Source organism: Zootoca vivipara, chromosome 4, assembly GCF_963506605.1.
Source record: "Zootoca vivipara chromosome 4, rZooViv1.1, whole genome shotgun sequence".
NCBI classification, from domain to species: domain Eukaryota; kingdom Metazoa; phylum Chordata; class Lepidosauria; order Squamata; family Lacertidae; genus Zootoca; species Zootoca vivipara.
In genome coordinates, this window is record NC_083279.1 from 29,826,873 (window position 1) to 29,849,303 (window position 22,431).

Sequence of the window (22,431 nt, forward strand, 5' to 3'; positions counted from 1 at the left end):
ACCTTAAGAAGCTGCCTTGGGTTATTGGTCCACTTCACTCAGTATGTCTACACAGACCGCCAGCGGCTCCTCATGCCAAACCCGACCTTGAGATGATGAGGACTGAACCTGGGACGCTGCGCACTGAGCTGCGGCCCTTCCCCTTGGCTCCCGGTTTAGAAAGTAAGATGGCAAACGCTCACTTGAAGCGGATGTAGCTCGAGACTTCTCTCAGAAAGCAAGTGCAGTGTAGTGACTAAAGAGATAAAGCTGCAATCCTAATCCCATTTAACCGGGAGCAAGTCTCATTGAATTCAGTAGGACTTAATTCTGAGCAGGCTTGATTAGAATTGCACTGCAAGCTATATGCCAGCTATTCTCCCTCTCTCTCTCTCTCTCTCTCTCTCTCTCCCTCCCTCCCTACATTTACCATACATTTACATTTACCTTACATTATTGTTTTTAAGGATTTAAATTAGCTGATGCATGATGTGAGGTGCTTTGAACACCTGAAGGCACCATACATTGTATGTAATCCATGGGAAAGCTTCTTATCTTCAGATTTTTTGAAAAGATAGTGTGTTTCACTTCATATTATCTTGATATGTCTTTCCCATGCAGAGATTGCAAAATCAATCTCAAGTGAGGTGGAAAATCTGGTCAATTCATGACACTGCATATTAAAATGCAGATTTAAAATGTGTTTAGCACAAAGCACATACTGTCTTGCTTATATATGAGGTACAGTCTGTAGGACACTTAAATGTTGTTTTTTAAAAAAAATTCACAGAGCCTTACACTGGGTAGAAGGGAAAGACTGTTAGCTATATATAGTTATTTATTTATAAATGCAGTAGTAACAGTGAATTCTAGCTTTATCCTTATCAAGAGACTTTATTGCAGCAACTGTTTGCAACATTACTTAACAGGGAAGGGATAGAGACAGGCAGAATGACTGTGTACTAACTTTTGGCTTGTGATGATTGTAAATTGTGTGAACCACTTAGAGATTTTTGTTACATTAGATTAGGTGGCATATAAGTTATTAAAATGCATAAAATGTACGACTCATCCAAGTAGCCAACAATTAAAATCAAACGATGATTCTTAAGATGCTATCCAACTAAGGCATACTCAGAAAGGATCTGCTGATTTCAGTTGGTCTACTCCGAGTTGGACTTAATGCTGGCTGTCACCCTTGTCATTTAGTGATGTATGCTTGCATTTGCTGACAGAGCTGCATAGATGTTGTAGAAATTTTGAATTTAAACATGTCTATTATCCACAGGTAGTCCATACAGGGCAACCACTACATGGAGGGGACGTGAAATAACACCTGTGTGATGGACCCCCCCCATCCTGATTTTGCAGTTGTGTAAAATTGTATAACAACCACCTTTTTTATTTGTGATGCCGACTCTGGCAGATTCCCCACAGTGAAATTGAGACATGCAGTACAATCCTATACATGTGACCACTGAGTTCTGTGTGATTTACTGCCAGGTGAGTGACAGTGGTATTCCGGTCACAGTATGTGATGATTTCAGTGTGAAACCTCTCCATATGTTACAGCCACTGTCTGGAACACATATATGGGCAAAGTCATTGATAACACATACGGCTGGTCCCAAGAGGTCACCAGGGAAGAATGTTGTGGAAGGCCTCTGTCCCCTTATTGCATTACCAACTGTCCATTTTTAATCTTTCCTTTTCATGATCCAAGCTCTTTAAACCACCTGCAGTTTGAAGAAAATTGGGCATTCCCGCCACCTTCCGGTTTTGGTGCATCAGATTGGCTTTTCTTCCAAAATCCCATGGTAGATTTTTCGTAAATGTATGGCATTGACAAATAAACCATCAGTTCAGAACCCAGCAGCTCTGGTTCTTTATTTGGCTCTTTAGAACCAACATATAATGAGAAAAATCAGATTCTTAAAGCTTCCAAGAAAGAGAGGCACCAAAGAGCTAAGAGCTAAGAGCATAATCTGGAGAATATTCACTGTTGATCCTCATGAATCCCAGCGGGACTCTCAATAATTCAGGACAACTCAGAATCCTGCGTCCAGTTCTGAACTCAGAAAGAATGGCTCAGGAACATGCATGCTAAGACAGCTTTTGGATATTACACTGAACCCTGAAGCTAAGCGGCAACTCAAGAAAAAAAAAATGCTACATATGGGAGAAAATGAGGAGGCAGGATACGGTGGCCGCTCTCAAATCATTCACATTTCCCCTTGCAAAACCAAGACTGAATCTGCCAGCTACGCTCGATTAGTTTGCCTTGCCTCTTGGCAATTCTCTTTGTGGTCCATTAGGCTGGAATATAGGATTCTACTTAGCAGGCTTTCAGCTACCGAGACCACATCAGCCAGCTTCTTGTTAGGAATCCAAATAGACACAGCGCACCGCTGTGAACAGCCTCTCCTACTTGTGCTAGCAAGTCTACATTGGCATATTCCAAAGCAGTGCAGCAATTTGCATTTTCTTCATAGCCTATCAGATGTTTTCGACACTGACAATGAGAGAGGCAGATGGCAAGGCTTCCGAATGAAAACTCACCCCCTTTAATATCCCTGTGCTGCTGAAACATTGGACGCATCATGGCAGAGTTTCCCAAACTTGGGTCTTCAGCTGTGTTTGGACTACAACTCCCATCCTCCCTAGCTGGCAGAAGCAGTGGTCAGGGATGATGGAAACTGTGGTCCAAAAACACGGAAAGATTGGGAAACACTGGTGCAGATGGAATGTAGTGCATATGTGTCATTTGCCAGGGCACAAGGGTCATTGCTGAGTTTTCATCATCTGTGCAGGGATTATGTTGCAGGAGTAATAGACTATAGCACTCATGTGGGGGTTATGTTCTGGCACCCCACACTCATAAGCGAAAAGTGCACAACTGGGGAGCACCCTCTAAAAACCTGTCTAAACTGCTCTCTGCTCTCTCACCAATCCAGTTCAGAAATACTATTAAAAAACCCCACAACTAAAATGGAAGCTCTGGGGCTGGTGGGAGAGTGGAGGATGTGCTCCAGTCACGCATATGTGGGAGGCGCTCGCTCGCATACACACACACACACAAAAAAATCAAATTGCAGCATTAGATTTTGGACATGTTCAATACTGGATAACAAAAACTGTGTGGATTGTACCATGTCACGTAAAACTACCTCTCTCTCAATCTTCCCCTGTTGGATGCAAACCAGCATCTTTGTATTGTGGTTCCTTATTATTGCCTAATTCTCTTATCATACAGAACTTCTTATCTGCCCCGAGCAAGTGCAATAGAAACGACTACATGTCACTTATCTGTTTCCTCTGACACTCCTTCCTCCATGGTGAATATTAACCTGGAAGCTGCTCAGGAAAAGGGACCTCTCTGGAAAATGCTTTGCATGCTGATGGTGCCATACACAATTAATAAACTAACAGCATAATACAATAATAGCAACGATAATGTGGGCGCCATTCTACAGTTGTTTAAATTATGCATAATGACTCTTTGTATTTTAAAAATCCTTTTATTACTCTGCCTTTAGCATTCTGTTGTTCTTTGATTTTGTTTTCATGTCTCACTACCTGCCTTGAGCTCAGTTGCACTTGCAGAAGGATCACATGACTCGGACCATTTACACAACTGCCCCCAAGTCCCCTCTCCCATTTCCTAGAGTCTTCTGGGCTCCCTGGTGTACCTCAGGGCAATGAAACATCGTGCTTGAATGCAAGTGGAGAAAAACTTCAGAGGAAGGCATCGAACACTGGTGCATGCTCATAACCAAGGCTACTCAGTGGCAAAGAAGTTGGAAAAGGAGGTATCCTTTGCTGCCATCGTGGCATCCTCATAGGTATCTAAAGCACCACCATATGCAGAGAGGTGGTAGTGGAAAAATTTAGGGAAAATACTGTAGGCGCTTCAAATTCATATCCATTACAGTGGTACCTCGCTAGATGAATGCCCCGTTAGACGAATTTTTCGCTAGACGAATGGGTTTTGCGATCGGAGGTTGCCTCGCAAGACAAATTCGTTTTGTGAAAAATTCGTCTAGCGAATCGCAGTTTCCTATAGGAATGCATTGAAATTCAATTAATGCGTTCCTATGGGCAACCCCCCCCCAACAATTCAATGCATTCCTATGGGATTTGCAAGACTAATTTTTCGCAAATCGAATGGACTCACAGAACGAATTAAATTCGTCTTGCGAGGCACCACTGTATTTGACTTCACGGGTCTCCAGTGTGGTGCCATTGGACCCGCAGGGGTTCACTGCCATCAACAGGGTCCTCTCCCTCTGCTGAAAGGAGTGATATGTGATAGCCAATAGCAGGTACGGGGAACCTTTTTCTGCCCGAGGGAGGCATTTCCTTCTAGGCCATCTTCCAAGGGCCACACGCCAGTGGCCGGTGTGAGCAGAGGCAAAAGTGGGCGGAGTGATGCATGCAAATTTTACCTTTGTCCAGTAGGCTAGTTTCTACACGTATGCACCCGTCCATGCCTAGCCTCTACCTGGATCAGTAAGAGGCATGATCAGAATTCAAGGACACATCCCACAAGGGTGCAAAGCAGGGCAAACGAGAGTTGTGGTGCGGGGAGAGAAAAGTTAAAGAGGTCTTTAGGTCTGAGGTTCCCAGCCTCTGGCCAACAGATAGGTTTGCCATATTTCAAGCAGTGAAAATCTGGACACAAACAAATGGTTGACCTTTTTTCTTTTTGAAATTTGCTTTTCTGTTTAATCATATCATCAATGCGTACTGTGTTACAGTCAAACACAAGGTAATAAGAAAAAACAACTTAAATATAACACATAGGTATATGAGTAATAATCGTAATATAACTTATTCCTCCACTCTTATATTTTGTTGTTGTTGTTTAGTCGTTTAGTCGTGTCCGACTCTTCGTGACCCCATGGACCAGAGCACGCCAGGCACTCCTGTCTTGCACTGCCTCCCGCAGTTTGGTCAAACTCATGTTCGTAGCTTCGAGAACACTGTCCAACCATCTTGTCCTCTGTCGTCCCCTTCTCCTAGTGCCCTCCATCTTTCCCAACATCAGGGTCTTTTCCAAGGATTCTTCTCTTCTCATGAGGTGGCCAAAGTATTGGAGCCTCAGCTTCACGATCTGTCCTTCCAGGGAGCACTCAGGGCTGATTTCCTTAAGAATTGGTAGGTTTGATCTTCTTGCAGTCCATGGGACTCTCAAGAGTCTCCTCCAGCACCATAATTCAAAAGCATCAATTCTTCGGCGATCAGCCTTCTTTATGGTCCAACTCTCACTTCCATACATCACTACTGGGAAAACCATAGCTTTAACTATACGGACCTTTGTCGGCAAGGTGATGTCTCTGCTTTTTAAGATGCTGTCTAGGTTTGTCATTGCTTTTCTCCCAAGAAGCAGGCGTCTTTTAATTTCGTGACTGCTGTCACCATCTGCAGTGATCAAGGAGCCCAAGAAAGTAAAATCTCTCACTGCCTCCATTTCTTCCCCTTCTATTTGCCAGGAGGTGATGGGACCAGTGGCCATGATCTTGGTTTTTTTGATGTTGAGCTTCAGACCATATTTTGCGCTCCCCTCTTTCACCCTCATTAAAAGGTTCTTTAATTCCTCCTCGCTTTCTGCCATCAAGGTTGTGTCATCTGCATATCTGAGGTTGTTGATATTTCTTCCAGCAATCTTAATTCCGGCTTGGGATTCATCTAGTCCAGCCTTTCGCATGATGAATTCTGCATATAAGTTAAATAAGCAGGGAGACAATATACAACCTTGTCGTACTCCTTTCCCAATTTTGAACCAATCAGTTGTTCCATATCCAGATCTAACTGTAGCTTCTTGTCCCACATAGAGATTTCTCAGGAGACAGATGAGGTGATCAGGCACTCCCATTTCTTTAAGAACTTGCCATAGTTTGCTGTGGTCGACACAGTCAAAGGCTTTTGCAGTCAATGAAGCAGAAGTAGACGTTTTTCTGGAACTCTCTAGCTTTCTCCATAATCCAGCGCATGTTTGCTATTTGGTCTCTGGTTCCTCTGCCCTTTCGAAATCCAGCTTGCACTTCTGGGAGTTCTCGGTCCACATACTGCCTAAGCCTGCCTTGTAGAATTTTAAGCATAACCTTGCTAGCGTGTGAAATGAGCGCAATTGTGCGGTAGTTGCAGCATTCTTTGGCACTGCCCTTCTTTGGAATTGGGATGTAGACTGATCTTCTCCAATCCTCTGGCCATTGCTGAGTTTTCCAAACTTGCTGGCATATTGGGTGTAGCACCTTAACAGCATCATCTTTTAAAATTTTAAACAGTTCAGCTGGAATATCATCACTTCCACTGGCCTTGTTATTAGCAATGCTTTCTAAGGCCCATTTGACTTCACTCTCCAAGATGTCTGGCTCAAGGTCAGCAACCACACTTATATACCTTGACTTTAACTTCCCTTCCGCTCTTTCCCTGGTTTCCTATCTGATATCTTTTCAAACTGCACTTTCTTACTAAATTGTTTTCATTACCATTCCCTGAGTATTTTTTCAGTTTCTCACACTTATTTTCCTGTTATAATATTGTTTCCATATAATCAATATATAATGTCTTCTTTTTTAGTTTCTTATCATCTTTATTTCTTCATCTGTTTGTCATGCGGGCGAGTTCTATATAATATAATATTTTAAGGTGCCATTCTTCTCGTGATGGTATTGTATCTGTTCTCTACTTTTGTGTTACCAGAGTTTGGGCCACTGTAGCCACATACATCTATAATGCAGAGTAATTTTTTGAGATTTCTGTTGTTATTATTCCCAGAAGGAAAAGCTTCTGGGTTTTTAGGAAATGTTCTTTTAAACATTTTATTAAGTTCATTATAAACCATCTCCCAGAAATCTTTTATTATTCTGCAAGACCATCATGAATGATAAAATAAACATTTTGGAGTCAATGTTATTGTTGACCTTTTAAAAGAAAATTCCCAAAGTTGCAGAGCATTATTATTATTATTTTAAAAATGCCAACGTTGTTGAGGACAAATGAGTTTTTCAAAATGTGTTTTTTGGTTATGTTGACAAAAATCCAGGACGAACTGTCGCTTTTCAGAAATTCCCTCCCAGATGTCACTTCCACCATTGAAATCAGGCATGGCTCTAGGTGTAGTCCCGGTGGTGCGGGGCGACAGGGCGCCGGGCCGGCAGGGGGGGGGGGGCGTTCGCTGCAAAGCCGCACGGGAGCCGTGCTGTGCGCTGCGAGGGCAGGGGGGCTGGAGCGATCTCCACGCCTCAGCGCCGGGGCGCCCGGCCTGCTTGAGACAGCCCTGATTGAAATCCAGGTAATGTCCAGGAAAATCATGATTTATGGCAACCCTACAAAAGAGCAGGTTGTGTGTGGTGCCCAGTTTCTCTGATTTGCAAATGTGCCCACAGGTCTGAAAAGGTTGGCACCCTGTTTGACATGGTCTGACTGTGCTAACGTCAACAAATTGGTTTCTGTTCACAAGGCATTTGACTTCCCTCCTTTGAGTGAGAAGACTCTAGCATTTATAGAAACTGTAGCATTGTCCTGCAAGAAATATTTACTCAGTTTAATGTGTCCATTCATAGGAAGAACCAAACTAATAAAGCTACCATCCACGGTGATTCCCATCTTTGAAAAGGCGGCTTTCATTTTTTGCTTCCTTAACAACGCAGATTAGGAACTCGATCTCATCAACAAACCCTTGACTGTTGGCGTCACACTTCAATACGTCTTGAGATTTAAGAACACCCTTGGAGTAAAGTCAAAGGCTTCTTCCACAGTCCCGGCAACAGAAAACTGCAAAAGGCTAAATATGATCCTCTGTGGAAAGGAGAAAAAGCAGCCAGAAACGAATTAAATCCAAGCACTTGTCTGGTTTCATATATAAAATTTCAACCTTCTCTTACACAATGGTTGTAAGGCGTAAGTTCAAAGATGGAGAGAAAATGCAGCTGGCTTTGTTTTGCAATGTCAAGGAGGAGATCCTGTTAAACAAGCAGCTTAGGATCTTGGAGTCCATGAAGAAGCAGGCAGAAACCTCCTTCACTCTTGATCAAAGAATCTTGTACAACAGATTCAGCCTCAAGCTCAGGAGGTCAGAAGTGGCTCATGCCAAACTGCACGGCAACAGAGACCTTGCCAAACAGCTTTCCCGGAGCCTCTTTCCAAATCTGCATACGGTTGTGACGGATGGTAGCAAAAAGGCGGTGAGAGTTATATTGCAGAACAAGGAAGCCTCCAGGGCTGTTTCAGCTCCGTGCAGAATCCAGACTCATCTGGCTCCAGTCTCAGTTGCCAAGAACCAGAGCTGCCAAGACTTGCACGGTAAGGAAGCAGAGATTAAGGATCCACAGAACTACCGGTGCCTTGGAGCTACTAAGGAAATTGATGCACAAAGAGGGTATCGCAGTAAGGATATATCAGCTGCTAAAAAGGTTTCCATTTGCAAAAGGCAAACTGACTTAAGTGAGCCTATTGGCGTTCTTGGATACAAAAGGCCCTTCACTGCCTACCATCAGAAGCACGACAGGCTGTCCGATGTGAATTACAGATATCAAGGGATTTTGGAGAGAACTTATTCACAGCTACAGCATCCACAAACTGAGGCTACAGATCATAACATGTCTTTGTGCCCTGAAGGACTTGTAAATAAAGGACTGAAGGAAGGCTTTCTGGAGCAAAAAAAAAGTAGCAAGGGGGAAAGAAATAAAAAATGGAGACCTAACTCTAGGAATCTTTTCTTGGGGTTGGACAACACGCCACTGGGAAGATACTGCGGCATGGAAAATCATGTGATGGTAAACAATCATGGCAGTTTTAATAACAAAGTCAAGCTTTTTGTACAGAAGATTGCAGCTTTAAAAAAGGAGGGAGACTCTACTCTACAAGATTATTATTCTGAGCGACTGGTAGAAAATTTAGGGAGTCAGGTAAAACAGGATTTTCTATGGGATACTCAACAGGAGCAGGCAAAATGGAATTCAGTAGGTCCGGAAACCTATCACCGAAGCATTACAATAAAGAATTTGGACAGGGATTTTATGAGAAAGGAAAGTCCTTCAGAAATTCTGATATGGGAATATTACAATGAGATTATTACTAAAGAGAACCTCATTGAAAGAAAGTGGGTGAACAATAATCCTTATCAACTGATTGTAAACTAAGGTTTGGAGTTTCCAAGCAGTTCATCTTTCACCCCTCCCCTCCCCCAGTATTTAGCCCATATGATTTCAAGAAAAAAAATGTGCTGGTAACTGTTGCTTAAAACCAGAAAGAGCCTTCCTTACCTGAAGGGGTAGGATTTACTCAATATTTCTAATTACATGCACTCCCAATACTTGCCTTAAGTGCTCAGTGATCTACACTTATTCTGTAAGGCCCAATGTATCATTTGCCAGTTTGTCAAGGGGAGGTAAATTTCGATCCCAGTTCGAGATTGATAATACGAGCAAACATAACGTATGCATATGAAGATCTGCTTAAGTGGGGTAATTTAATGTAATTGCAGAAAATTACTTCAGTTGGGGCTGGAGACCTACAAGCAACTTACAAATGGGCAAATATGTCATGTCCTGATAATAAAATTCTTCCTAATAATTATCAAGATGTTTACAGTCTGAGCGATTATTACAGTAAATGTATTAGGGTAAAGGTGATAGGTGGCATCAGATTTGTTTGTGCAGCAGGATTTCCTTTCTCTCCTCCCCTTGACAGACCCCCCCAAGCCCCACTCAAGAGTTAGCATACCATATGGAACAGGTATCTGCAAGGGACAGAGGGAGGGAAGTCCTGTTGTACAAGTAGAACTCCACTCATGCAATATTGGACATGACCCAGTTCTTCCACCAAAGGAGAGAGGCACATAGGCTAGAATAACTCTTCCAACGTGCCACTTTACTAACCTTATACTGACATGAAACTGTGCCTTCTTCCAGATTCCCTTCTGCCTCTTTTCCATAATACCAAACTCAGTGTCTGTTGTTCTCTCCAAACTCAGTTGTTCTATCCACAGCTAGATTATATTGCGGAGGGAGGATGTGGCTCAAGTCACCTTTCAGAATCCAGGGCTCTTTTCCTGCTGCCACTGAGGTTGTTGCTATTTGTTGTACCGTATTAACGGTTCTGTCAGCTGCCATTAATGCAGCAGTATCAGGGAGAATGATAAGTCTTCCTTCTGGCCTTTACTTACACAGGTGGAAGCATCAAGGACTCCAATCCCAATTAATCCTTGTATTGGTTGTCTTCACCCTAATTTATGCTAAAATGTGTAACAGTCCTCTCCTGAGCCACCTGAACGGAAATTGCTCCCTTATAAGAGGACAGGGTCTTGGGTATGGGAGTTAAACAGACCCAAAGCCTTGATTTTTTCCTCAAAAAAACACACGGCTTATTTTCAGGGGATGTCTTATTTTTTTTATTAAGTATGGCCTATCACTATGGCTTATTTTCGGGGTATGGCTTATTTTCGGAGAAACACGGTAGGTACGGTACTTATTCTAAGAAAGAAAATCTAATAGAATTGGCTGCCCTAGACCCATCCTTTTATCGAGTCACAATGTTGTCTAGAGAAGTTGTATTTGCAACCTGGAATTTAACACAGAAAGCTCCCCACAGAAGGGAATCTCTCTGCCCCAATTAAGTGTTCATGTGAAGCTGCCTTACAACCAGGGATGGAGAACCTGCCCCATCAGCCAAAAGTGGCCTGCCAGGCCTTTTTGGGGCATGCCATGGACTTAATTTGTGAACTCAAGTGAATGACAGGTGGGAAGCCTTGCCTAACTTGTCAAATCTAACCCTTGGAGCCAAAACGGTTCTGCACCCCTGCCTCACATCAGATCAGGATACAGTAAAATACACAGCAAGAGTCATAGAATTGTAGAGTTGGGACACCAAGAGTAATCTAGTCCAACCCCCTCTCCCCAGTATCAACTATCTTATAATTGGCAGGAACCCAGTTAGCAAGGCCACCGCTGGGTAATATCTGGCTGGTGCCGATTTGGAACAGAGTCTCCTCAGTAGCAGCTCTCTTCCTATGGAATGCTCTCCCTCATTAGTCACACCTGGGCAGAACAAAATACATCGTCTTCCCAGGTGTTTGATGGCTAAAATATATTGTTCAAGATTGCCAGGGTCTTGTTTAGCTGTGAGAATACAGGATTGTTTTAAAATTGTTTTTAAAAGTTCATTTCTCTTTGCTACTTTGCTGCCCTGGACTCCTTTGGTGGAAGGCCAGGACAGAAATTTAACGAATAGAAAGTAGTGTTTATATATAGTATTACAAATGACCATTTACTGTACAGAGTCCTAGATAAAAAGCACGGCCTGCTATCTCTCATCAATGTGCTACTAATAAACAGTATTGTATTCTTTAAAAAGGAGACATAGAAGTACAGTGGTACCTTGGTAGTCGAATGGCTTGGCTCCCGAACAAATCAGCTCCCGAACGCCGCAAACCCAGAAGTGAGTGTTCTAGTTTCCGAATGTTTTTCATAAGCCGAACATCCGACGTGGCTTTCAATTGAGTGCAGGAAGCTTTTGCAGCTCATCAGAAGCCGCGCCTTGGTTTTCAAACCATTTCGGGAGTTGAACAGACTCCCGGAACGGATTAAGTCCGAGAACCAAGGTACCACTGTACAGGTAAACAGGCTCATGTTACAGAAACTAGTACTATACAAAAGAGGCCCACCGCAAAATGCCAGTGTGTATCCTCCCTCCTAACAGGAGTGCTCCTCTCCAGAGCTTTGTGGTATTGGAAGGAGGCCTAGTGTAAGAACTGAAAAACCAATTAAAGGTAGGTGACTTCAGCTACAACCCTCAACACGCATAATTACAACACAGCGTTAGTCACGCTGAACAAATGGGACTCGCTTCTGAGTCGGCCTGCATAACAGCACTGTTAAGAGGAAATAGATCAATACAACATCTAGTGCCTGGAGTCCCCAGAAAAGCACATCATTTACCTATTAACATAGGAAATTGTTTCAGTCATCAGAACTTCATCCCTTCAGGTGCCTATTTTAAAATTGCTTGTTAATTGAGGCATATACAAATAATCACAGAAATTATATGCTTAGCTCCCCCCACCCCCTGCTCTCATCTATGAGTAAAAAGCCCCACTAATGTCATGACACATTTGAGAGTGGTAAAGGCTGTCAGTTTAAAATGAATTGTTAAGAACAGCTTTATACCAAAGGGAGTCAATAATAATAATAATAATAATACCAGTAATAATGATAATTTTATTGTCATTGTACAACCTGTGTACAATGAAATTAAACAAGCCTCCCCTCCCCTCAATCTCTTATCGAACAACACACCACCTCGCAAGTCAATTTTGCTATGTTATTTTCCCGTCAACAGCCTAACAGCCCACAAATAGAAGCTATTTTTTAGCCTGTTGGTACGGCTGATTATACTTCTATATCTCCTGCCCGAGGGTAGAAGATTAAAGAGGTGATGGATGGGGTGCGAGTCATCCCTGACGATCTCTTGTGATGTCATCTAGCGAACTCAAGGGACAGCCCATGATATCATGTGCTGTATACACCACCTTCTGTAGAGACTTTCCGGCAGTTTAAATCAAACTCACTCCAACGATACCAGGGTTAACTTACGAAACTAAGAAAATCACTTTTCTTCTTTTGTCACTGGACCATGGTGGAAAACATCACTGTTTTATTTAGCATTATTGGTACATAACAGTTGCCTGTATCTATTACTAAAAAATAATAATAAAATAATCCTGAAAGACACATTTTCTCTCTCCCTCAAATGAAATAATATCAATTCTGCACAAATCAAGCTGATTTGTTGTGTGTAGTAGTCAGGCATAGCAATCACCAAGGCACAAGCTCAGATCTGCACATCAGTTGTCACTTGCAGTTAAGATGAGGTATGCCAATTACATTGTCTTGGTTAAAAATGTAGTCCCTTTATTTTATATTGTTACAGCGGCGATCACCAGCGTGCAGAAACAATCTGTAGAAAGGGGTAAGGGATCCGTCCCTCTGATGTAGGATGCAGACTTAAAATACTCCAAACCTATGGCATGTTATGTAAGAGATGAAAGTGAGCTCAGGGTTTATTTCCGAGACATACAATGAATAACTGGGGAGTATTACAATGCAAACTTGCCCTTAAGATGTTTAATTATTCCTCCACCATTGCTAAACTGGGGTGGGGGTGGGGAGGTGAAGAATCCCTTGGCTGCACTACTGATGATATGACTTGAAAAAGGAACAACAATTCATTAAAATAACTTGCAGGGAAGACTGGATTGTCTATTTAAAATGTCAACATAATAGGCAATTAAAATTTCATTTTAAGTGCACTTCACATGCTTTTGATTATAGACCCAACGTTCCGATTTCTCCAACAACACATTTCATTCTACTCTAATGCTGTTTGGCTGAAAATGCACTTTTCCCAGTAAACAACTTTTTTTCTTTTAAAAGAAAAGACAAAACCCAACCTAACTATGTTTACGCTTTCATACAGCCTTCATAAACCTTGCTAATTTCATAAACCTTGCTAATTAAAAACACTGTATGCTACAAGACAAGACATGTGAAAGACAACATATATATTGAAATGAGATTTTTTTTTTAATCGTTGTGCTGTGGCTAAAGTAAAAATTCTCAAGGCTGCAGTTAAACATTCCAAAGTTCTCCCTTCCATTTTTATTGAGTCTAAAGATTTTTCCACACATTTCTTTGGGGGCTAGAACAGCAGTCATTGCATCACACCATTTTGCTTTCCAAGACTTCAGGTTCCAAAAGCAAAACTGTCCAAAAAAGCACAGTTCTTGATTTTTGATTTGATTAAACCGGGACGAAAAATATAGCACATACTGTACTTAAAAAGGTTACACAATCTACAAATGATGGCAATATTTTTCCTCGGGAGAGTACAGTTTCGTTTTCTTGTAAATACTCAAAAAAGAAAAAAAGAAGAAGAAAAAGGCTCAACTTCAAGCAGTAATAAACACAAGCAAAAGTGATTTAACCCTTTAAAATAAATATTCAGGAAAACCTCTCTGTACATACAAGTGAAAGAATATGTAACACTTTCACACTAAAAGAAAAATAATTTGTTCATAGAAGCAGCTGAAATCTGCTGTTCCAGCCCAATGTCCCCAAGTGAAGAAGGGGGCAAAAACACAAGTGACTACTGTAGCTCTCATTTATCTTATGGCCTTTTTGTGGGGTGGGGGGGTGGGGGTTATTTTATTTATTTATTTTGGACAGGGACACCATCACCACCAAATCTTTTTAATCCCTTTTGTTATTTTATTTATTTTCATTACAGCATGCCAAATCCTTTGGCATATGTGATGGCCTTCAACAATCTCTCTTTAAGTTTTTCTTTGCTGGAGTACTCTGGAAGCAGAAGGACATTAAAGCATGTGTGAGACGTCGGTAACCTACGGAGAAAGGGAAGAGGAGAAAATGATCAGGTCGCGGGAGAGCAGAACACAAAACGCGCAAGCCATTACTGTCGATTTTCTCAAATCAACAACTAGTACAGTCGTGCCTCAGAAGTGGAACGGAATCCGTGCCGGAAGTCCGTTCGACTTCCAAAACGTTCGGAAACTAAGGCACAGATTCCGATTGGCTGCAGGAAGCTCCTGCAGCCAATTGGAAGCCGCATCGGACATTCGGGTTCCAAAGAACCTTCGCAAACAGGAACACACACTTCCGGGTTTGCAGCATTAGGGAGCCAAAAGGTTGGACTCGCAAGGCGTTTGACTTCTGAGGTACGACTGTAGCAGGGACTGAGAGGGAACTCACTCAGAAAGAGGCTTAAAACGTATTTTTTTACACTTGCAGCATGATACACTTGCATTTCTGAGTTTTAAAGTAAGATTTACGTCAAACGAGTTTACCTTTCTGTGTCAGGGCCATTTTTGGCTATAATCATCTTTAGTTTTCCGAGTCCTCCTACTGGGGCTCTGTCTGTGCCTGTTGTAAACTGGAGGAATAGTCTTTTTTGCTCGTCTGTAAATGAATGGACTATTTCCCAAAATTCTCTGTTGAAGCAAAAATGAAAATAAATAAATATTCTGGGCAGAGCTAAACGTCTTGTGCTGCTTATACCTTGCCCTTAACCTTGGAAGTAGCAAATGCAACTGTACTGTATCAATATATTGTTTACGGGTGTTTTCAAATGCACAAATACATATATCTCAATCCATACATATATCTCAATCCAGGTAGGGGAATATAGTGCTTCTGAATGTATATTCCTAGCATGCTGAAGAACTGCATTCACATTTCCTCAAAATCCTACAGACTTCTACCCAGCTGCAGCAGTCTGTTTTAGGGCTTTGGGTGGGAGTGAGGACAGTGGGTGGCAGTCTACCTTCTCATTTCCCACACTGCCTAAGTTACTTAACGCTCCCCCTTTCTCATTACTATCCTTAGCTGTTGAGAGCGCTAGCATGTGCACACTAGCACGCCATGCAAAATTTGAGAATGGGAAAACTGGTGGGTCCTCCACTGTTTTTGGCAAGTACAAAACTTTTCACAAATAAGGGGACAATAAATATTTTGGGGTGGGGAGCATCCCCTCCCCTTTGCTACTCTTGAAGTCATCCTTCTACATGCGATTTTTTGACCTATGTCCAAGACATCAGATCTTCTGGTTTAACCACAGAATGGACAAGAAAAAAAGATCTAGTATATTTTAAAACTGGAAGCCTTAAACATATATCTTTTTTTTTTTTAAACTGTGCATTATCTGGTACATTTGCGTCGTAATTTAGCTATTCACACCACTTGCTAACAGGCAGAGTTTTCTCCATTCACCCACAGAAAAACATAACCCTCCTACCTAATAATTAGAGAGTCTCTGGTATAGCCGCCATCATACTCTGTAGTTTCTTCTAGAGCTTGAAAGTCTAGATTCTATAAATACAAGAAATTGTATCACCACCTCAGACTTTAGATATTCAGCAGAGAGCAATTTATTGTCTTTTGCACATTTCAGGTGCCTTACCCTACTTCCGCAAATGAGCAATTCAATCTCTTCAGGTCTAAATAAATATTTTAAGGGAGATTCGTTGGTTACCATGTGGAATCCTCTCCGAAAGGCCTTAAACTGCTTCTCCACTGATTTGTTGAGAATGTAGTCAGAATACAGATTCACAAATTCCTGTTTAATAAAAAGACAAACAATGCAAGGTTTCCTTAGTGGTCAAGTGCGAATCTTTGTTTCAACTAACAAGTGGCTACAGGTGAGAAATAGGAAGAACTGCTGCCCAAAATCAGAACAGACTTCCTCCCATTTAATAAACAGTGGTCTCAAAGCACATCAGTTTTCGTATGAGATTAGTTAACTTATATTTATATCATTCGGGCTGCTAATAATTTTGAGCTTTCCCCAAATAAATCCTATTTCTTTTCACTCCATCCACAAAATCAAGTGGTTTACAAAACAAGCCACAGAGAATGTTTCACATCATCATCTACGTCTAATAAAGGTATTTTAAAATCTAATAATAACAATAACAACAACAATTTATACCCCGCCTATCTTGCTGCATTTTCCCAGCAACTCTGGGCAGCTTCGAGCAGAATATAAAAACATAATAAAACATCAAAATGTTAAAAACTTCTCAATACAGGGCTGCCTTCAGATGTCTTGCACAGTTCTTTATCTCCTTGACATCTGATGGGAGGGTATTCCACAGGGAGGGCAATACCGCAAGAATTTCTCCCCAAATCACTTCTCAAAATAACATTTTATCAGAATCCCTTTCTCAGTGGTTCATCATATACTCCCTCTCTCCTTATCTTTTGCTGGCAGGCAGAGATGCTTTCATTCATATAGCCCTTTGGCCTTACATGTTGACTTGTTATGGCAATTTTAAGTCTGCTGAAATTAGTTGAACTTGTGGCATTTTTTTTATAAGTTTCACTTAATTTATTTTCACGCTTTTGATTTATTTTGCTTTGTATTTTATGGCTGTTAGTCACCTTGAGCACTATTTGTTATCATACAAATTTAGCAAATGAGAAAATACAACTTTCTGACAGCCTCAGCAGAGATCATGCAAATGAGCTTAATTTATATAAACACAAACAAGGTGTGTTTCTATCTGTTCTCCTGGAATATTGATCAAGTAATCACTCCGCAACTGGTGGCATTGCCCATTCAAATTACCTTTCTGTTTTCATTTGTAATAGGGATTTTATCTCCATTTTCCTTTAAATCGTGCATCATTGGATTACCAAAGAGATCTGTATGAGATATCTGAAAGGTTATCATCATATCATCTTCCACGCTTCCCTCATACTGCAACAAGTCTCTTAAGCTTTGATAGAGAACCTAAAATGAAATGAGACATATTTTATAAGGCTTTAAAGCCCCAGCAACAGACCTGGTAATTATGCAGTATGCATGAACATTAGGGGTCAAACTGTATGTTTTTACTTACACCCATGTCAGTTTCCAGATTTAAATGAAAAGCAGCTATAGGATACTGTGAATCAGATCACAGCAACTGCGGAGGAAGAGAGAGCTCTTTAATCTTTTATTCAAAGGCTGTTTTTCCTATCAAAATCACTTTCATGTGCTGCTTTTCCACAGGCAGGGAAGAGATCCCCACATCCCGATAGGTGGAAAAGCAGCAAGGGGAGGACAATTTTGAATGGAAAAAGCCCTTTACAACTCCTTGTCTACTCTTCTGATCAAGGTTGCTGCCTCCCAGAGCTGCCTTTCATTTTTTAAAAAATGGACACATTAAGATACTGTCTTAGGCAAGTGTGTGGTAACAACGGCTACAAGTGCAGTCTGATAAAGAGCGGGGGAAACGACGGGATGACACACACCTCCTTTTGCATTTGGAGAAGAAATCGTCCTATTTTTACCATCCATAATTTCCAATAGATTTTCAACTAAAGGAAACTTTGGAACAGATGCAAGTTTCTGTTTTCGAATGAAATAACACTGAGAACATCACTGGCATTGTTTGCTTTCACAACTACATTGTGAAGTTTCAGAAAGCTAGTTTTGAAACTGTTGTGATTGTCCATATAACTCAGCTGCAATATGACTTGCCGCCACCCTATACATTTAAGATCTCAGCTGCTTAGATAAGACAAACAGGTTAAGTGACCCAGTCGCCCTCCCTTCCACACACACACACTCCCCTCTTCTCCAGTACCGGCAAAGCACATTTGTGTTGACAGTACAGGTCTCTTGACACTGCACATTGTGCAGCCTTTTCCTTGAGCACCTGACATCATGTTCTGTATATTTAACAGGTGACTAGAAGTGTTGCTAAATGCTGACTTTTCTAAAATGCCCATTAAGCAAACTTTCACAGGACTAAGAGCTGGTGTGGATATGTGTAGTGAAGCTGCAAACAGTGGGAGCTGTGAAGTCACCAGTTTAAACATTGCCTCTGTGATGAACTACTAAGCAAGCAACACTCTCAACTTTGGTTCCTATTATGCAATTTTGAGACATTGGCTACTGATGCTTCATGCAAGAGAACACTCAGAGAGTGTCACACTGCCAACAACAACAACAACTCAGAATGTAAGTACAGATTTCCAAACGTAATTATCAACTTACAGGGTGAGAGTCTGCCAGGTCACGGAAAGTTCCTTTTTTGCCCATTAGTTTCCTGTAGACAACCATTGGGAAATGGACATCCAGAATACAGTTATTGTAAATGGCCAGACCCAGCACAATTCCAATCAGTGTAAACTGCCCCTCAGTTTCAAAAGATGATGGGTTAAACCAAAACAATTTTGTAGACTCGTCGTAAGTGAACATTCCTATAAAAAAGCATGTCAAAATTAATACTGATGAATTGAATAGTAAGACTTTTTTAAAAAGAAAAAAATGAAAGCTTAATTTTTATTATTACCGTTATTTAATAAATTTGTATACCACCCTTCAGCCGAAGATTGCAGGGCAGTTCACAACATAACAACATAAAAAACACATAAAATACATAATAAAATTAAGAACAACCAACCAATAATTTCCCCTCCCAGAACACATTTAAAAGGGCATTGGATGTCAATAAGTGAAAGGCCTGGTGGAAGAAGAACATTTTCACCTGGTGCCTAAAGATGTATAAACCCTAAGGGAGAGCATTCCACAAATGGGGAGCCATTGTAGAAAAGGCCTGTTTTCATGTTGTCACCTTCTGGGCCTCTTGTGGAGGAGGCACATGAAGAAATCCACCTGTTATTTAGTCGCAGCTTAGTTCAAAGCACCATCTGGACTTGATTCAAAAGTCCCCATGTATAATAAAGTTACCATAATATCCCAAAATCCACTGGAACAGTGTGTGTGTGTGTGTGTGTGTGTGTGAGAGAGAGAGAGAGAGAGAGAGAGAGAGAGAGAGAGAGAGAGAGAGAGAGAGAGAGAGAGAGAGATGCTTGAACATTTCATGACACACACACTACCTGCACAAGAAGAGCTAACATTTTAGGTTTAGGCAGCTAGCTACAGCTGGCTTCTGGTGGGCAGGTGAGCACTCAAAACCAAGGCACACTTTCATGTGAAAAAGGTGTACCATCCCCTAGAAGGGCTGTAACGTGATTTTGCTGACTTGTCACAAGATGGTGTCCGAGGTTGGGATACACAAGCTACAAAAACAAAAACAAAACCTAGAAAGATGCGTTTTCATATGGCTCAGGAAAGAGTAGATAACTGTTAAGACGACGAGACACAAACCATCTTCCATATTAAATAAATACAAAGTTAATTACGTACCAATATCTGGGTTGAAGATTTCCTCTACAACTAGCTGGAAAAACTCTTTGGAAACTCCTCCTTCATCAACCCCTTGTTCTCCTTCAAATTCCACATACAATTGTTTTTTCAAATCTGCTGGGTTTTCCATGGCAATCATTTCTAACTATTGAATAAGAAACAAAACGTTCCTTTAGTACATCCTATTTCATAGGTCACCATGCACAAGCAAAAACAAAAGCTGCTGATTTATCTTAGAAATATATTTTAACGGACGTAAGGAATAGCGAGACTCAGAAAACGAAGCAGTTTGTTACAAGTGATTCAGGGTAACGGTCACAATAAATACTTGCCACAGAAAATATTTATAGTCTGTTATACAGAACAGCAGGGGACATAATGAGGTTCACAGTGAGGGGGTGGCCAATGTGACCCACTTTTGGCTCATCCCATTGTGCTGTCTAAGGCAAAAAAAGGAGGGGATGAAGTTGACTGGGAAGGCCTGCAAGCACTGTGCACATGCCTGGAGAATGTTTTGGATGGCTCTGCTAGACCGGGATGGAGGAATATAACAACTACAACAACTTATTATTTCTACCCAGCCACTTGGGGTGGCTTCCAACGAAAGATTAAAAATACATTAAAACATCAGTCATTAAATACTTCCCTAAACAGGGAAAGGTAAGAAAGAGAGGAAACAGGGTTCCCAAAGTGCCCAAGGGTAGGAACCACACTGTTCTCCTAGTTGCTGCTTCAGAATTTGACTTTTGGCTCAGAGTTTGAGGGGATTACTGTCATCTCCAGCGACTGGTACCCTTCCCGCAGCAATAGCTGAGAATGACTTCTATTGTCTCAAAGCCTTGTACAAATCCTACAAGAGAGCTCTCCTCTCCTCCCCAATTCTTTCCTTTAGGATGCACAACAGTTTTAACTTTTAGATTCAAACTTAAAAATAGCCCACAGGATCTTAGAGTACATCTTCCAAGTTCATATTCTGCATAAGCCTTAAAAGGAACCTTGAAGATAGACATGACAGTATCCACAAAGGATCAGAACCCACGATCTACAAAGTGGCTTGAATCCTTAGACAAGGAACTTCACAGAATAAATGCTTCTCATTCCCTCCACCCCAGCTACTTATCACAAAATCTTCTGGAGCCCTCCCACACATCCCTCTAGAGAGGCATTTTGGGTTGCATAAGTGTCCATAGGGGAAGAAAAATGTTTCTTCTGCAAGATTCCTTAAGATACCTTGATTTCTATCCTAGACTTGTAGAGTTGGAAGGGACCACGAGGGTCATCTAGTCCAAGACCCGGCAATGCAGGAATGTTTTGCCAACATGGGACTTGAACCCACAACCTGGAGATGAATAGTCTCATGCGCTACCGATGGTAAGTTAACCAGTACCGTATTTCCCCCCGTTTTTTTCCTAAAAAATAATGTCAAAAATTAGGGGGCGTCTTATACTCTGGGCCATCTTCCCCCATTTTCTTAAATCTGAGTTCCCCAAAATCTTATACATGGGGGCGTCTTATAGACGGAAAAATACGGTGAATATTTAAATTCCAATCCAGCTGTAAAAGGAAGGAGTAGACCAGGGAGCTTGCTGGTTTGTTAAGACAACTGCTGCTCCATGTGTCATTGATTAAGCTGAGCATTGTGTGCAGGTGAGAGTGAACAAACACTAAATGCTTCAGGTCAGAATTGGCACCTCTCTGTTGAGCACACACGAAGGCAACACATGAGGCTCAAGGTGGCTTCTTCATGTGGCACTAAACTATGGTTCAGCGCATGTGAGCAAAATTTTGTAGCGTTGGGGCACATTTAATACAACTCATGCCCATATACTTGCATTTCTCCCAGTTTCTTGAAATTTTTCTTCTGCACCAGTGGATTGGATATTTATATGTAGCCTTCAAAGTAGAAGACTTAAAATATCTATTTAAACAAGGCCTACCGAATCTGAACTGACACCGTCAACACTTCAATATGATTAAGAAAACTGGCAACTGGTTCCAACCCAAGTGAACCATGCTACTCCTTGCTACAGAAGATGGCAAAAAAGTCACCAGCTCGTCTAGCCAGGAGCAAGTTTTATTCCAAAGAACACCACCACCCACCCAACTGCAGACATAAAAACCACTAAGATTATCAAGAGGAAGTTCTCTCTCTATTGCACAACACTTTGTACTGCCCAGTTTCTCATTGCTAAGTTTTCTGAAGCCTTACAGGGGAAAGAACTGCAGAGAATGATCTTCTGACCCCCATGGGACGCAATTAATGCCATTACTGGGTTAACACAAACTTTCTTGACTCCTCTAAGAAGGAAACGTAACACAGAGAATGTGTACCATCACTGAAATTGGGGCAACGTTTTACTTTTGTACCTCGGAAAGGTATCTCATTTAATCTAGCCACTTGGAACAAAATCATTAAATCACATACTAAGAATATGATTGGAGCAATTAAATATAAAAAGGCGATAAAGAACTTTGCTTTATGAGTAGACATTTTTACTGACACAAGATATGCAAGAAGAGTTTTATGGAGTGAAGCTGTATGCAAATCAATCAGTTAGGCCTTGTTCTCACATCCCAGCAAACCACAGTTAATGGTTTATGGCAGGGGTTTTCAACCTTTTTGAGTCCTTGGCTCTCTTGACCAACCACATTCTTTCTGCAACACCCCTGGAGGCTCAGGAGCCCAGTTATTGCTTGCAGAGCTGGCAGCCTCTCACCTTTTTTCGAACACCCTAC

General features: G+C 41.4%; 1 protein-coding gene across 6 annotated transcripts in view; it reads right to left on the reverse strand.

The window, feature by feature from the left end:
- Positions 1–14,171: 14,171 nt before the first annotated feature.
- Positions 14,172–22,431, reverse strand: part of UBE3A (ubiquitin protein ligase E3A) — a 33,922-nt gene continuing 25,662 nt past the window's right edge. For all 6 annotated transcript variants that reach the window (XM_035114766.2, XM_060273455.1, XM_035114768.2 and 3 more), the window contains 7 exons: positions 19,696–19,840; positions 18,541–18,746; positions 17,125–17,289; positions 15,958–16,113; positions 15,793–15,866; positions 14,846–14,989; positions 14,172–14,383 (listed from right to left, as the gene is read on the reverse strand). In XM_035114766.2, the coding sequence (XP_034970657.1) occupies positions 14,263–14,383; positions 14,846–14,989; positions 15,793–15,866; positions 15,958–16,113; positions 17,125–17,289; positions 18,541–18,746; positions 19,696–19,840 (1,011 nt within the window). In that variant the 3' untranslated portion in view covers positions 14,172–14,262. The remainder of the gene's footprint in view (positions 14,384–14,845; positions 14,990–15,792; positions 15,867–15,957; positions 16,114–17,124; positions 17,290–18,540; positions 18,747–19,695; positions 19,841–22,431) is intronic.